At 57.5% G+C, this 15,714-nt stretch overlaps 1 protein-coding gene across 1 annotated transcript in view; it reads right to left on the bottom strand.

Annotated features, from left to right (window-relative positions):
* LOC132812665 (synapsin-1-like) overlaps nt 1-12,725 on the bottom strand; it is a 34,058-nt gene extending 21,333 nt beyond the window's left edge. Inside the window, exons 1-4 of the mRNA XM_060822985.1 lie at nt 12,645-12,725; nt 11,436-11,498; nt 9,134-9,276; nt 3,423-3,497 (exon numbers count right to left, since the gene is read on the bottom strand). Coding sequence (XP_060678968.1) covers nt 3,423-3,497; nt 9,134-9,276; nt 11,436-11,498; nt 12,645-12,725 — 362 coding nt within the window. The remainder of the gene's footprint in view (nt 1-3,422; nt 3,498-9,133; nt 9,277-11,435; nt 11,499-12,644) is intronic.
* Between the last annotated feature and the right edge of the window lie 2,989 nt (nt 12,726-15,714).

Consider the following 15,714-nt stretch of genomic DNA (forward strand, 5'->3'; position numbering starts at 1 on the left):
GAGCAAGAGAGAGGGAGTGAGATAGAGAGAATGTGAGAGAGAGAGAGTGTGAGAGAGAGAGAGAGTGTGTGAGAGAGAGTGTGAGAGAGAGAGAGAGTGAGAGAGAGTGAGATTGAGTGGCACTGCGATAGCTCCATCACCTTCTGCATGACCAAGAACCTCATCTACTCATCAGACTCTGCATGGAGCTGTGTCCTCACATGATTGGACATTTTTTTGTTCTATCCCCAGGCCTCATTTCCAATCCCGGGACCTAACTTCGTCTCCCAGGGCCTAGCCTCCTCTCCTGGAGCCTTGTCTACTATTCTGGAGCTTAATCTACTCCCCTCTGGGGCCTAAGTTACTCTCCTCTGGCCTAGTCTCAACTCCCAGGCCCTAGTCTCCTCTCCTGGGGCCTAGTCTTCTCTCTTGGAGCCTACCTCCCCCTCCCCAGGGCCTGGTTTCCTCTCATGGGACCTAGCCGACTCTCCAAGGTACAGGTCACATTTCCCGGGACCTCGCCCATCTCCCAGGATATGGTCCACTCTCTAAAGGGCTGCTTCCCTCTCTTGGGGCCTAGTCTCCTCTCCCAAAGTCTGGTATCCTCTCTCAAGCCCTAGTCTCCTCTTGCAGGACCTAGGCTCCTCTCTTGGGGCCTTGTCTCCTCTCCTGGGGTCTAACCTTCTGTCCAGAAGCCTGGTCTCCTCCCATGGGGCCTAGTCTCTTATCCAGAAGCCTAGTCTCCTCTCCTGGAGGCTAGTCTCCTGTCCAGAAGCCTAGTCTCCTCTCCTGGGACCTAGTCTCCTGTCCAGAAGCCTGGTCTCCTCTCCTGGGGCCTAGCCTCCTCTCCTGGGACCTACTCTCCTCTCCTGGAGCCTAGCATCCTATCCAGAAGCCTGGTCTCCTCTCCAGAATCCTGCTGTCCTCTCCTGGGGCCTAGTCTCCTCTCCTGGGGCCTAACCTCCTGTCCAGAAGCCTGGTCTCCTCCCATGGGGCCTAGTCTCTTATCCAGAAGCCTAGTCTCCTCTCCTGGAGGCTAGTCTCTTGTCCAGAAGCCTAGTCTCCTCTCCTGGGACCTAGTCTCCTGTCCAGAAGCCTGGTCTCCTCTCCTGGGGCCTAGCCTCCTCTCCTGGGACCTACTCTCCTCTCCTGGAGCCTAGCATCCTATCCAGAAGCCTGGTCTCCTCTCCAGAATCCTGCTGTCCTCTCCTGGGGCCTAACCTCCTGTCCAGAAGCCTGGTCTCCTCCCATGGGGCCTAGTCTCTTATCCAGAAGCCTAGTCTCCTCTCCTGGAGGCTAGTCTCCTGTCCAGAAGCCTAGTCTCCTCTCCTGGGACCTAGTCTCCTGTCCAGAAGCCTGGTCTCCTCTCCTGGGGCCTAGCCTCCTCTCCTGGGACCTACTCTCCTCTCCTGGAGCCTAGCATCCTATCCAGAAGTCTGGTCTCCTCTCCAGAATCCTGCTGTCCTCTCCTGGGGCCTAGTCTCCTCTCCTGGGGACTAACCTCCTCTCCAGAAGCCTGGTCTCCTCCCATGGGGCCTAGTCTCCTCTCCTGGAGGCTAGTCTCCTGTCCAGAAGCCTAGTCTCCTCTCCTGGGACCTAGTCTCCTGTCCAGAAGCCTGGTCTCCTCTCCTGGGGCCTAGCCTCCTCTCCTGGGACCTACTCTCCTCTCCTGGAGCCTAGCATCCTATCCAGAAGTCTGGTCTCCTCTCCAGAATCCTGCTGTCCTCTCCTGGGGCCTAGTCTCCTCTCCTGGGGCCTAACCTCCTGTCCAGAAGCCTGGTCTCCTCCCATGGGGCCTAGTCTCTTATCCAGAAGCCTAGTCTCCTCTCCTGGAGGCTAGTCTCCTGTCCAGAAGCCTAGTCTCCTCTCCTGGGACCTAGTCTCCTGTCCAGAAGCCTGGTCTCCTCTCCTGGGGCCTAGCCTCCTCTCCTGGGACCTACTCTCCTCTCCTGGAGCCTAGCATCCTATCCAGAAGCCTGGTCTCCTCTCCAGAATCCTGCTGTCCTCTCCTGGGGCCTAGTCTCCTCTCCTGGGGCCTAACCTCCTCTCCAGAAGCCTGGTCTCCTCCCATGGGGCCTAGTCTCTTATCCAGAAGCCTAGTCTCCTCTCCTGGAGGCTAGTCTCCTGTCCAGAAGCCTAGTCTCCTCTCCTGGGACCTAGTCTCCTGTCCAGAAGCCTGGTCTCCTCTCCTGGGGCCTAGCCTCCTCTCCTGGGACCTACTCTCCTCTCCTGGAGCCTAGCATCCTATCCAGAAGCCTGGTCTCCTCTCCAGAATCCTGCTGTCCTCTCCTGGGGCCTAGTCTCCTCTCCTGGGGCCTAACCTCCTGTCCAGAAGCCTGGTCTCCTCCCATGGGGCCTAGTCTCTTATCCAGAAGCCTAGTCTCCTCTCCTGGAGGCTAGTCTCCTGTCCAGAAGCCTAGTCTCCTCTCCTGGGACCTAGTCTCCTGTCCAGAAGCCTGGTCTCCTCTCCTGGGGCCTAGCCTCCTCTCCTGGGACCTACTCTCCTCTCCTGGAGCCTAGCATCCTATCCAGAAGTCTGGTCTCCTCTCCAGAATCCTGCTGTCCTTTCCTGGGGCCTAGTCTCCTCTCCTGGGGCCTAGTCTCCTGTCTAGAAGCCTGGTCTCCTTTTCTGCAGCCTAGCCTCCTCTCCTGGGGCCTAGCCTCCTCCCCTGGGGCCTAGTCCCCTCTCCTGGGGCCTAGTGTCCTGTCCAGAAGCCTGGTCTCCTCTCTTGGGGCCTGGTTCCCTCCCTCTGGGACTGGTATCCTCTCCCACAGCCTGTCTGTCTATCCCAGGGCCTGGTCTCCTTTCCTGAGGTCGATGCCCCTCTCTCTCTCAGGGCCTAGTTCACTCCCCTAGCTCCTGGCCTCTGCTGTCAAGGCTGTTTCCCCTTTCAGAGGCCCGAGGCTCCTATCCTTGCTCTCGCAGCCTGGGTTCCGATCCTGGCCTGGTCTCCCCTCCCTAGGAGGGGCCTAGACCCCTCTCCCGGGACCTGGTCTCTTCGGTGGGGGGAGCGTGTTGCTAATGTCTGCTCCTGGCATCTATCCCCTTTCTCTCAGGTCCTGGTCAACGTTCCCAGGTTTTGGTTAGCCTCACTCCCAGGCCTCTGTCCTCCTCCCTTCCAGGCCCGGACTCACAGCCCCGCCTTCCAGGACAGCCCACACTCTGTAAATTCCTACCCACTCCCACCGCCCAGACCCTGCCCGCCGGCCTCCAACCCATTCTTCTGAGCTTCTCCAAAGCCTGAGGCCTAGTTGAGTTCTCGCGGGCCCAGAGTTGACCCCCTCCAACTTCCGTCCCCTGTCCTCATAGCTCCACCCCGTCCAACCCCGTCATGAGCCTCACAGGCCCCGGGGAGGGTAGGGGGGTCATGATTCCCCGCCAAGTTCCCAGAAATCTCAGCGGCTAGGAGGGCGCGGTTCCCGGTCGGCCATCTTGCAGTCACCTGTCGGTCATGGCCACTTGTTCCAACATGGCCGAACCAGTGTTGGCTTTCCAATTTCCAGAGATCGATGTCCTCCTGCGACCGGGGGGAAGAGAGAGAGAGAGAGAGAGAGGGTCAGGATTCTTCTGTCAGTAACAGGCCCCGTCCCATCGCCCTGCCAACCTGTGACCTTTGACCCCCTAAACCCACCCCACCCCGCCCCTCCCAGGAGGCCCAACACTGGCTACTGGGGGCCAGAGTGGGGAGAGGAATTGGAGGGTGGGGGAGGGAGGGGGGAAGCAAAGGAGTAGATGGCTTTCCCAGAATTCATTAGGAGGGTGTTTGTAGACTGGAGTCACGTGTAGGCCCAGGCTGGGTAAAGATGGCCGATCTTTGACGCCCACATCCCCACACGGAGGCAATTTGTGAAAACAAGATCCTCGTCCCCTCCTCCAGCCCCCTACACCCCCTCCCTATCCCCGTCCCCTCCTCCAGCCCCCTACACCCCCTCCCTATCCCCGTCCCCTCCTCCAGCCCCTAAACCCCCTCCCTATCTCCGTCCCCTCCTCCAGCCTCTACACCCCCTCCCTATCCCCGTCCCCTCCTCCAGCCCCCCACACCCCCTCCCTATCCCCGTCCCCTCCTCCAGCCCCCTACACCCCCTCCCTATCCCCGTCCCCTCCTCCAGCCCCCTACACCCCCTCCCTATCCCCGTCCCCTCCTCCAGCCCCCTACACCCCCTCCCTATCCCCGTCCCCTCCTCCAGCCCCCCACACCCCCCTCCCTATCCCCGTCCCCTCCTCCAGCCCCCTACACCCCCTCCCTATCCCCGTCCCCTCCTCCAGCCCCTACACCCCCTCCCTATCTCCGTCCCCTCCTCCAGCCTCTACACCCCCTCCCTATCCCCGTCCCCTCCTCCAATCCCAGCCTATCGACCTTCCACCCGTTCCCAGTGACCCCCCCTCATTGGGTGCCCTGTCCCCAGCTCCCTGTGGGATCGCCAGACTCTGGGATACCCTCCCTCTCACCTCTCCGACACTCTCTCTCTCGTTCTCTCTCTCTCTCTCTCATATCTCACCTGTCTTTCGTCCTCCCTCTCTCTCTCTCTCTCTCTCTCTCCCCCTCCCCATGCCTCTCACCCCCTCTCTCTCTCTCTCTCCCTCCCCCTGTCTCTCTCCCCCTCTCTCTCTCTCCTTCCCCCTGTCACTCACCCCCCCTCCCCCTGTCTCTCAACCCTCCCTCTCTCTCCCTCCCCCTGTCTCTCACCCCCTCTCTCTTCCTTCCATTCTCTCTGTCATTCATTGCCCACTTGAGGTTTTCACTCTCACTCTCTCTCTCTCTCTCTCTGTTTCCTTCTCTCTCACTATCTCTTTTCTACATTTGCCTCTCTCACTTTTTTCTCTCTGTCTTTCTCTCAGTCTCTCCATCTCTCTCTCTCTCCATCGCTTCCTGTCATTTTCTTCCTCTCTCTCTCTCTCCTAATCATTTCCAACTCTGTTTCCACTTGCCTCCCTCCATCTTTCACTTCCTCATTCTCTCTCTCTTCCTGCCTCTCTATCTCCCTCTCTCTCTCTCTGCATCTCTCACTGCCTTTCTCTTTCTCTCTGTGTATCTATCTCTCTCTCCCTGTCTCTCTCTCTCTCTCTCTTTATCTCTCTCTCCATCTATCTCTCTGCCTGTCTCTCTCTCTCTCTCAATCCATCTCCCTCCCCATTTCTCTGTCTCTCTCTCTGCCTCTCTCTCTCTGAGTCGTTCACTGCCTCTCTCTCTCTCTCCCCATCTCTCGATCTCCCTCTCTCTCTCTCTCTCTCTCTCTGTCCCTCTCTATCTCTTTCCCCATCTCTCTATCTCTCTTTCTCTCTCTCTGACTCTCTGTCTCTCTCTCTCTCCCCACTTCTAGCCAGCTCTGTCTCTCTCACCCTCTCTGTGTGTGTCTCTCTCTGATTCTCTGTCTCTCTCTCCCTATCTCTCTCTATCTCTCTCTCTCTCTCTCTGCCTCTCTTTCTGTTCCTGTCTCTCTCTCTCTCTCTCTCTCTCTCTCCCTATCTCTCTCTATCTTTCTCTCTCTCTCTCTCTGTCTCTCTCTGTCCTTTCAGACACCGTTATGATTAAGTCCCGGGATGTTACAGGTTAGGGTGGATTAGTGACTGTTAAGAATTGCCTCTGTAGTGCCCAGCAATGCGTTGAGCTGAGAGATTAGCTACAGGGTGATGGGGACAGGATGGGGATGGTGCAGTGGAAAATTGACTAGGGCAGAGCAGTAGATGTGATCTATCTGAACTTCAGTAAGGCGTTCGACAAGGTTCCCCATGGGAGACTGGTGAGCAAGGTTAGATCTCACGGAATACCGGGAGAACTAGCCATTTGGATACAGAACTTTGAAGACAGAGGGTGGTGGTGGAGGGTTGTTTTTCAGACTGGAGGCCTGTGACCAGTGGAGTGCCACAAGGATCGGTGCTGGGCCCTCTACTTTTGGTCATTTATATAAATGATTTGGATGTGAGCATAAGAGGGACAGTTAGTAAGTTTGCAGATGACCCCAAAATTGGAGGGTGTAGTGGACAGCGAAGAGGGTTCCCTCAGATTACAACAGGATCTGGACCCGATGGGCCAATGGGCTGAGAAGGGGCAGATGGAGTTTAATTCCGATAAAAGCGAGGGGCTGCATTTTGGGAAAGCAAATCTTAGCAGGACTTATACACTTAATGGTAAGGTCCTGGGGAGTGTAACTGAGCAAAGAGACCTTGGAGTGCAGGTTCATAGCTCCTTGAAAGTGGAGTCGCAGGTCGATAGGAGAGTGAAGGCAGCGTTTGGTATGCTTTCCTTTATTGGTCAGAGTATTGAGTACAGGAGTCGGGAGGTCATGTTGCGGCTGTATTGGTGAGGCCGCTTTGGGAATACCGCGTTTGATTCTGGTCTCCCTGCTACAGGAAGGATGTTGGGAAAGGGGTCAGGAAAGATTTACAAGGATGTTGCCAGGGTTGGAGGGATTGAGCTACAGGGAGAGGCTGGACAGGCCGGGGCTGTTTTCCCCGGAGCGTCGGAGGCTGAGGGGTGACCTTATAGAGGGTTATAAAATCATGAGGGGCGTGGATAGGGTAAATAGACAAGGTCTTTTCCCCCTGGGGTGGGGGAGCCCAGAACTAGAGGGGGGTAGGTTTAAGGTGAGAGGGGGGAAAGGGAGCTGAGGGGTAACTTTTCCCCCAGAGGGTGGTGCGTGTGTGGAACGAGCTGCCAGAGGAAGTGGTGGGGGCTGGTACAATGACAACATTTAAAAGGATGGGGGGGGGACATGGATAGGAAGGGGTTAGGGGGAGATGGGGCCAAGGGCTGGGGAACGGGGGACTGGGTTAGGTTAGGATAGGGATGGGCCGAAGGGTCTGTTTCCGCGCTGGGTGACTCCGTGACTCATTCACAGGATGAAGGCGTCACTAGCGAGACCAGTGGGATTTTTTGTCCGTCCCTAATTACCCAGGGAGGAGGCAACCGCGTTGCTGTGTTGGTCTGGAGTCACGTGTAGGCCCAGACCAGGGTAATGGACCTCAGTCAGCCAGATGGGCTTCCCTCCAACAACAGATTCGCCGTTAGTCCCATAATCCCTGATTTTTATTCAATTCAAATCCCACCTTCTGCCAGTGACGGACTACGGGCCTAACACGTGACTCTCCGGGTCTCTGGAGTAACCGCTGTGTCATCGCCTCCCCCCACCCCTGCTGTTGGGAGGGATGGGCCCAACTCTGGGCGACTGGGGCACCGGATCAAGTCGGGATAGCCGGGGTCGGCATGGGAAGAGACGGACCGAAGGGTCTCTTTCCGTAAATGTGGCCTCTATCTGCGCCGTCCGCCATTTTGTGAGCCCATGGTCTATTGGTTCACCGTGAAGGGTGAGGGGTGGGGAAGGGAGAGGCCGGGTTCAGGATGTTGTTGGGCGGGGTCAGGGGTCAGGCTCTGTCCAATGGCTCCCCCCCCCACCCCACCGGCGGCCATGTTTGTCAGCTCGGTGTTGCCTGGCGAGGGTTTAGGGGTTCACCGTCACCGCGGCGCTCCGGGGCGGGGGTGGGGAATGCGAACCCCCGTCGCCTCAGGAACGCCTCACCGGTCAGCGCTGGGTCACGGCAGCCATGTGCCCAGGACAGGGCCCGACGATGGGGCACGTTGGTCCCCGCCCCCCCCCCAACCCCTCCCGGGATGGGGAAGAAGGGTGGTCAGGGTCCGCCCCATCTCCGAGCATCCATCTTCCAGTCGCCGTCCCTCTTCCCCTGGCCCAGTCTGACCTCTGACCCTCAGTCATCAGGGCGCTCAGCCCGGACAGAGAGGGAGCGAGTGTGTGAGAGACAGAGAGAGAGAGAGAGGTGGAGAGGAGCAGAGAGAGAGAGAGAAGAGGGAGCAAGAGAAAGTGGGAGGGAAAGAAAGGGCGATGGAGGCAGAGAGAGAGAGAGAGAGAGGGGGTGTGGGGAAGAGAGAGGGCGTCGAGAGGTGGGGGAGAGAAAGAGATGGAGATCAGGACAGAAAGAGAGAGGAAGAGAGGGATAGGGTGTTGGGGAGAGAGAGAGATGGAGACAGAGATCAGGATGGAGAGAGAGACGTGGAGGGACACAGAGAGAGAGACATGGAGAAAGAGAGAAGGGGGAGGGAGTGAGAGAAGGGAGGAGGGAGCTAAAGGGAGATGGAGGGAGAGAGCGAGTGGGTGTGGGGAGAGAGAAAGAGATGGTGACAGAGAGGAGGACGGGGAGAGAGGGAGTGGCAGAGAGAGAGGGAGAGAGAGAAGGGGGAGGGAGCGAGAGAAAGGGAGATGGAGGGAGGGAGAGAGAGAGAGAGGGTGTGGGAAGAGAGAAAGAGATGGAGACAGGGAGGAGAATGGAGAGAGAGAATGGAGGAAGGGAGCGAGAGAAGGGGACGGAGAGAGAGAGAGATCGTGGGGAGTGAGAAAGAGATGGAGAGAGAGAGGAGGATGGAGAGAGAGAAGGGGGAGGGAGAGGGGGTCAGGAGGGAGAGAGAAAGAGATGGGGGGAGGCGAGAGTAGAGTGATGGAGAAAAAGGAGGGAGAGGGAGGGAGACAGAGAGAGATGAAGGGAGAAAGGAGGGAGAGTGCAGGAGGGAAGAGAGATATGGAAGTGAGCACAGGTATGAAAGAGGGACAGAGCAGAGAGAGTGAGTGAGACAAAGAGATTAAAGAGAGAGTGAGAGACAGAGGGATACACAGAGAGAGAGATGGGAGGAAAGAGAGAGATAGGGAGAGAGACGGGGAATGAAAGAGCTATGGAGGGAGAGAGAGAGACGGGAGTGAGTGACACAGAGAGAGAGAGAGAAGTGAGTGAGAGAAAGGGGGAGTGTGAGGGAGAGAGATGCAGGGAAAGATAGAGAGAGAGTGAGAGCGCGAGAAAGGGGGAGTGGGAAAGAGAGAGACAACGAGAGGGAGAGAGAGAGAGAGATGGAGCGAGAGGGAGGGATGGAGAAGTCAGGGAGGAATACAGGAACAGAAGGTGGCCATTTGAACCGCCAAACCTGCTCTGCGTTAGCTGGGCCCACACGTGACCCTCACTCCACGGGACCATTAGCCTCCGAGGAGGGAGAGACACAGAGTGCCACGCCCGCCTGGGGGAGGGGGAGGGAGTGGTGAGTGTGTTGACCGCTTGCCCTTTGACCCAAACCGCAAACCCCACACCCTGAACCCCCTTCCCTGCACCCCCTCCACCCACCCTGGCAGTTCGGGCCTAAGTGTGAGGCCTTACATGTAGGCCTTGTAGTTGGTGCCAATTTTCTGGATGCGAAGGTCATACTTGGCATCGATGAAAGGTTCGGTGGTGGCGTACGTGTTGGTAAGGGCCACCACGCTGGCGATGTCCTGAAAGTCGTAGTGATGGTCAACTTTGACCTGCAGGCAAGGGGCAAATGACAGAGGGGAAGGAGGAAAGAAAAAATGGCCGTCAGTCAAACGCAAACTGACAGGGCCGCACTATCGAGGGGTCAGACAGTCACACAGAGACAGGGCCGCACTATCGAGGGGTCAGACAGTCACACAGAGACAGGGCCGTACTATCGAGGGGTCAGTCAGTCACACAGAGACAGGGCCGCACTATCGAGGGGTCAGTCAGTCACACAGAGACAGGGCCGCACTATCGAGGGGTCAGTCAGTCACACAGAGACAGGGCCGTACTATCGAGGGGTCAGTCAGTCACACAGAGACAGGGCCGCACTATCGAGGGGTCAGTCAGTCAGTCACACAGAGACGGCCGCACTATCGAGGGGTCTGTCAGTCACAGATAGACAGGGCTGCACTATCGAGGAGTCAGTCAGTCAGTCACAGAGTGACAGGGCCGCACTGTCGAAGGGTCAGTCAGTCACACAGAGACAGGGCCGCACTATCGAGGGGTCAGTCAGTCAGTCACACAGAGACAGGGCTGCACTATCGAGAGGTCAGTCTGTCACACAGAGACAGGGCCACACTATCGAGGGGTCAGTCAGTCACACAGAGAGAGGGCCGCACTATCGAGGGGTCAGTCAGTCACATAGAGCCAGGGCCACACTATCGATGGGTCAGTCAGTCAGTCACATAGAGCCAGGGCCACACTATTGAAGGGTCTGTCAGTCAGTCACACAGAGACAGGGACGCACTATCGAGGGGTCAGTCAGTCACACAGAGACAGGGCCGCACTATCGAGGGGTCAGTCAGTCACAGAGCGACAGGGCCGCACTATCGAGGGGTCAGTCAGTCACACAGAGACAGGGCCGCACTATCGAGGGGTCAGTCAGTCACACAGAGACAGGGTCACACTATCGAGGGGTCAGTCAGTCAGTCACACAGAGACAGGGCCGCACTATCGAGGGGTCAGTCAGTCACACAGAGACAGGGCCGCAGTATCGAGGGGTCAGTCAGTCACACAGAGACAGGGCCACACTATCAAGGGGTCAGTCAGTCACACAGAGACAGGGCCGCACTATCGAGGGTTCAGTCAGTCAGTCACACAGAGACAGGGCCGCACTATCAAGGGGTCAGTCAGTCACACAGAGACAGGGCCGCACTATCGAGGGGTCAGTCAGTCACACAGAGACAGGGCCACACTATCAAGGGGTCAGTCAGTCACACAGAGACAGGGCCGCACTATCGAGGGTTCAGTCAGTCAGTCACACAGAGACAGGGCCGCACTATCAAGGGGTCAGTCAGTCACACAGAGACAGGGCCGCACTATCGAGGGGTCAGTCAGTCAGTCACACAGAGACAGGGCCGCACTATCGAGGGGTCAGTCAGTCACAGAGCGACAGGGCCGCACTATCGAGGGGTCAGTCAGTCACACAGAGACAGGGCCGCACTATCGAGGGGTCAGTCAGTCACACAGAGACAGGGTCACACTATCGAGGGGTCAGTCAGTCAGTCACACAGAGACAGGGCCGCACTATCGAGGGGTCAGTCAGTCACACAGAGACAGGGCCGCAGTATCGAGGGGTCAGTCAGTCACACAGAGACAGGGCCACACTATCAAGGGGTCAGTCAGTCACACAGAGACAGGGCCGCACTATCGAGGGTTCAGTCAGTCAGTCACACAGAGACAGGGCCGCACTATCAAGGGGTCAGTCAGTCACACAGAGACAGGGCCGCACTATCGAGGGGTCAGTCAGTCACACAGAGACAGGGCCACACTATCAAGGGGTCAGTCAGTCACACAGAGACAGGGCCGCACTATCGAGGGTTCAGTCAGTCAGTCACACAGAGACAGGGCCGCACTATCGAGGGGTCAGTCAGTCACACAGAGACAGGGCCGCACTATCGAGGGGTCAGTCAGTCAGTCACACAGAGACAGGGCCGCACTATCGAGGGGTCAGTCAGTCAGTCACACAGAGACAGGGCCGCACTATCGAGGGGTCAGTCAGTCACACAGAGACAGGGCCACACTATCGAGGGGTCAGTCAGTCACACAAAGACGGAGCCGCACTATCGAGGGGTCAGTCAGTCAGTCACACAGAGACTTGTCCCCAGCATTGACCAGCCCCCTACACCAACACAGACTGTGAGACAGCATTCCCAAATCCCCTTACCTTGCCCATTCCGGAGTACGCGTGTCCCATCTTGACAATCACGGGAAATTTGGAAGTTGTGAGCTGCAGATTGAAGGAACACAGCTTTGTTAGCACACTGTCTTCAGCTTCAACGCTGTGGGAGGGTCCGTGCTGAGGGAGGGTCCGTGCTGAGGGAGTGGGTGCTGTGGGAGGGTCAGCGCTGAGGGAGTGGGTGCTGTGGGAGGGTCAGCGCTGAGGGAGTGGGTGCGGAGGGAGGGTCAGTGCTGAGGGAGCGGGCGCTGTGGGAGGGTCAGTGCTGAGGGAGCGGGCGCTGTGGGAGGGTCAGTGCTGAGGGAGTGGGTGCTGTGGGAGGGTCAGTGCTGAGGGAGTGGGTGCTGTGGGAGGGTCAGTGCTGAGGGAGCGGGTGCTGTGGGAGGGTCAGTGCTGAGGGAGCGGGTGCTGTGGGAGGGTCAGTGCTGAGGGAGCGGGTGCTGTGGGAGGGTCAGTGCTGAGGGAGCGGGTGCTGTGGGAGGGTCAGTGCTGAGGGAACGGGTGCTGAGGGAGTGGGGGCTGTGGGAGGGTCAGTGCTGAGGGAGTGGGGGCTGTGGGAGGGTCAGTGCTGAGGGAGTGGGTGCTGTGGGAGGGTCAGTGCTGAGGGAGTGGGTGCTGTGGGAGGGTCAGTGCTGAGGGAGGGTCAGTGCTGAGGGAGTGGGAGCTGTGGGAGGGTCAGTGCTGAGGGAGTGGGTGCTGTGGGAGGGTCAGTGCTGAGGGAGTGGGTGCTGAGGGAGGGTCAGTGCTGAGGGAGTGGGTGCTGTGGGAGGGTCAGTGCTGAGGGAGTGGGTGCGGAGGGAGGGTCAGTGCTGAGGGAGCAATGTCACTAACTTGATCATGTTTCAATGTTGCTCTATGGGATCTTCCTGTGCCGTAATGACCTCAGATCTCTGACACATTGAGAAGGTCTGTCACTATCCAATCTGGATATTAGAATCTGGACATCACTGACTGCCTGGTACACCATCTCCCATTTGCCCCTAAAATGCCCCCCTGGAGATGGTGGGGGTGTGGCGAGTGGTTATCTTGATGCCCTGCAGTTCCCCCTGCCATTAGTGTGGGGTTGTCCCAGGTCTTAGACCCCAGAGACACTGAATAAACAGTGCACATCTTTCCCAGACAGGGTGGTGTTGGTCAGGGTGGTCTCGGAGGGGAGCGTAGTTGCCCCACCCCCATCTGCAGTCCCCTTGTCCTTACCGCAGCGGCCGGGGGTGGGTTAGAGGAGACGGGTTGGGAAGGTGCGCTCAGAGGTGAGTGCGACCGACTGACTCCCTGCATCGGTGCTCGAGAGAGCAGGAGTGTTGGAGGTCAGCCGGGCATTCCTAATGAGCCCAGCTACCTCGGGGGAGGGAGGGGGTGTTTGGAGCCCAGCCGGGCATTCCTAATGAGACCATCTGCATTGGTGATGGAAGGAAGGAGTGTTGCACGTTTGCTACAGAGCATTGGGGAGAGAGCGGGGGCAGTGGGATTAGTTTGGGGATGGATACAGGGCTATGGGGAGAGAGTGGGGGCAGTGGGATTAGTTTGGGGATGGATACAGGGCTATGGGGAGAGAGTGGGGGCAGTGGGATTAGTTTGGGGATGGATACAGGGCTATGGGGAGAGAGTGGGGGCAGTGGGATTAGTTTGGGAATGGATACAGGGCTATGGGGAGAGAGAGCGGGGGCAGTGGGATTAGTTTGGGGATGGATACAGGGCTATGGGGAGAGAGCGGGGACAGTGGGATTAGTTTGGGGATGGATACAGGGCTATGGGGAGAGAGAGCGGGGGCAGTGGGATTAGTTTGGGGATGGATACAGGGCTATGGGGAGAGAGCGGGGGCAGTGGGATTAGTTTGGGGATGGATACAGGGCTATGGGGAGAGAGAGCGGGGGACAGTGGGATTAGTTTGGGGATGGATACAGGGCTATGGGGAGAGAGAGCGGGGACAGTGGGATTAGTTTGGGGATGGATACAGGGCTATGGGAGAGAGAGCGGGGGCAGTGGGATTAGTTTGGGGATGGATACAGGGCTATGGGGAGAGAGAGCGGGGGACAGTGGGATTAGTTTGGGGATGGATACAGGGCTATGGGGAGAGAGAGCGGGGACAGTGGGATTAGTTTGGGGATGGATACAGGGCTATGGGGAGAGAGAGCGGGGACAGTGGGGTTAGTTTGGGGACGGATACAGGGCAACATTGAGGGGAACGTTGCGATGGGAGAGCACGGTGAAGGGCTGAATGGCTTCCTTCAGATCCTTTCCTGGAACACTGTCCTGGCTGCTCCCGAGCTGAGGGAACAGCCTCCGAAGAGTGTGGGGCAGTTCCTGGAATTTTGGAGGGTGCTGGCTCGGGTGTGAGGTCAGGACGTTGCGTCAGCCACTTTGTAAATTCCAGACAATTCGTGTGTTCCCAATCCTCACTGTCGATGTCAGAATGTACTCAGCTCAGCCCCTGCCTGCGGACGGCACACTGATGATGGAAAGATTAACGCACTGACTCACCACGAGAGAGAGAGAGACAGGGAGACAGAGAGAGAGAGAGAGAGTGAGTCAGACAGAGAGAGAGAGACAGGGAGACAGAGAGAGAGTGAGTCAGACAGAGAGAGAGAGAGAGAGAAACAGGGAGACAGAGAGAGAGAGAGAGAGACAGAGAGAGAGAGACAGGGAGACAGAGAGAGAGAGACAGAGAGAGAGAGAAACAGGGAGACAGAGAGAGAGAGACAGAGACAGGGAGACAGAGAGAGAGAGAGAGAGAAACAGACAGAGGGAGAGAGATAGGGAGACAGAGAGAGAGAGTCAGACAGAGAGAGAGACAGAGAGTCAGACAGAGAGAGACAGGGAGACAGAGAGAAAGAGTCAGACAGAGAGAGAAAGAGACAGACAGAGAGAGAGAGAGAGTCAGACACAGAGAGAGAGACAGTGAGACAGAGAGAGAGACAGACAGACAGAGAGAGAGAGAGAGTCAGACAGACAGAGAGAGAGAGAGAGACAGGGAGACAGAGAGAGAGAGAGACAGACAGAGAGAGAGAGACAGGGAGACAGAGAGAGAGAGAGACAGACAGAGAGAGAGACAGAGAGAGAGAGAGAGAGAGACAGAGAGAGAGAGAGAGACAGACAGAGAGAGAGAGAGACAGGGAGACAGAGAGAGAGAGAGACAGACAGAGAGAGAGAGACAGGGAGACAGACAGAGAGAGAGAGAGACAGGGAGACAGAGAGAGAGAGTCAGACAGACAGAGAGAGAGAGAGATGGAGAAAAATGACTGACACTATTCTTGATAATTTCACTTGCATGACACCATGGATAGGGACTGCACGGGGTTAGATACAAAGTAAAGCTCCCTCTACACCGTCCCCCACTCCCAGGGACAGGGGGTTAGATACAGAGTAAAGCTCCCTCTACACTGTCCCCCCACTCCCAGGGACAGGGGGTTAGATACAAAGTAAAGCTCCCTCTACACCGTCCCCCACTCCCAGGGACAGGGGGTTAGATACAGAGTAAAGCTCCCTCTACACCGTCACCCACTCCCAGGGACAGGGGGTTAGATACAGAGTAAAGCTCCCTCTACACCGTCCCCCACTCCCAGGGACAGGGGGTTAGATACAGAGTAAAGCTCCCTCTACACTGTCCCCCCACTCCCAGGGACAGGGGGTTAGATACAAAGTAAAGCTCCCTCTACACCGTCCCCCACTCCCAGGGACAGGGGGTTAGATACAGAGTAAAGCTCCCTCTACACCGTCCCCCACTCCCAGGGACAGGGGGTTAGATCCAGAGTAAAGCTCCCTCTACACCGTCCCCCACTCCCAGGGACAGGGGGTTAGATACAGAGTAAAGCTCCCTCTACACTGTCCCCCCACTCCCAGGGACAGGGGGTTAGATACAAAGTAAAGCTCCCTCTACACCGTCCCCCACTCCCAGGGACAGGGGGTTAGATACAGAGTAAAGCTCCCTCTACACCGTCCCCCACTCCCAGGGACAGGGGGTTAGATACAGAGTAAAGCTCCCTCTACACTGTCCCCCCACTCCCAGGGACAGGGGGTTAGATACAAAGTAAAGCTCCCTCTACACCGTCCCCCACTCCCAGGGACAGGGGGTTAGATACAGAGTAAAGCTCCCTCTACACCGTCCCCCACTCCCAGGGACAGGGGGTTAGATACAGAGTAAAGCTCCCTCTACACCGTCCCCCACTCCCAGGGACAGGGGGTTAGATACAAAGTAAAGCTCCCTCTACACCGTCCCCCACTCCCAGGGACAGGAGGTTAGATACAGAGTAAAGCTCCCTCTACACCG

Source organism: Hemiscyllium ocellatum, unplaced genomic scaffold (assembly GCF_020745735.1).
Source record: "Hemiscyllium ocellatum isolate sHemOce1 unplaced genomic scaffold, sHemOce1.pat.X.cur. scaffold_2877_pat_ctg1, whole genome shotgun sequence".
Classification (NCBI taxonomy): domain Eukaryota; kingdom Metazoa; phylum Chordata; class Chondrichthyes; order Orectolobiformes; family Hemiscylliidae; genus Hemiscyllium; species Hemiscyllium ocellatum.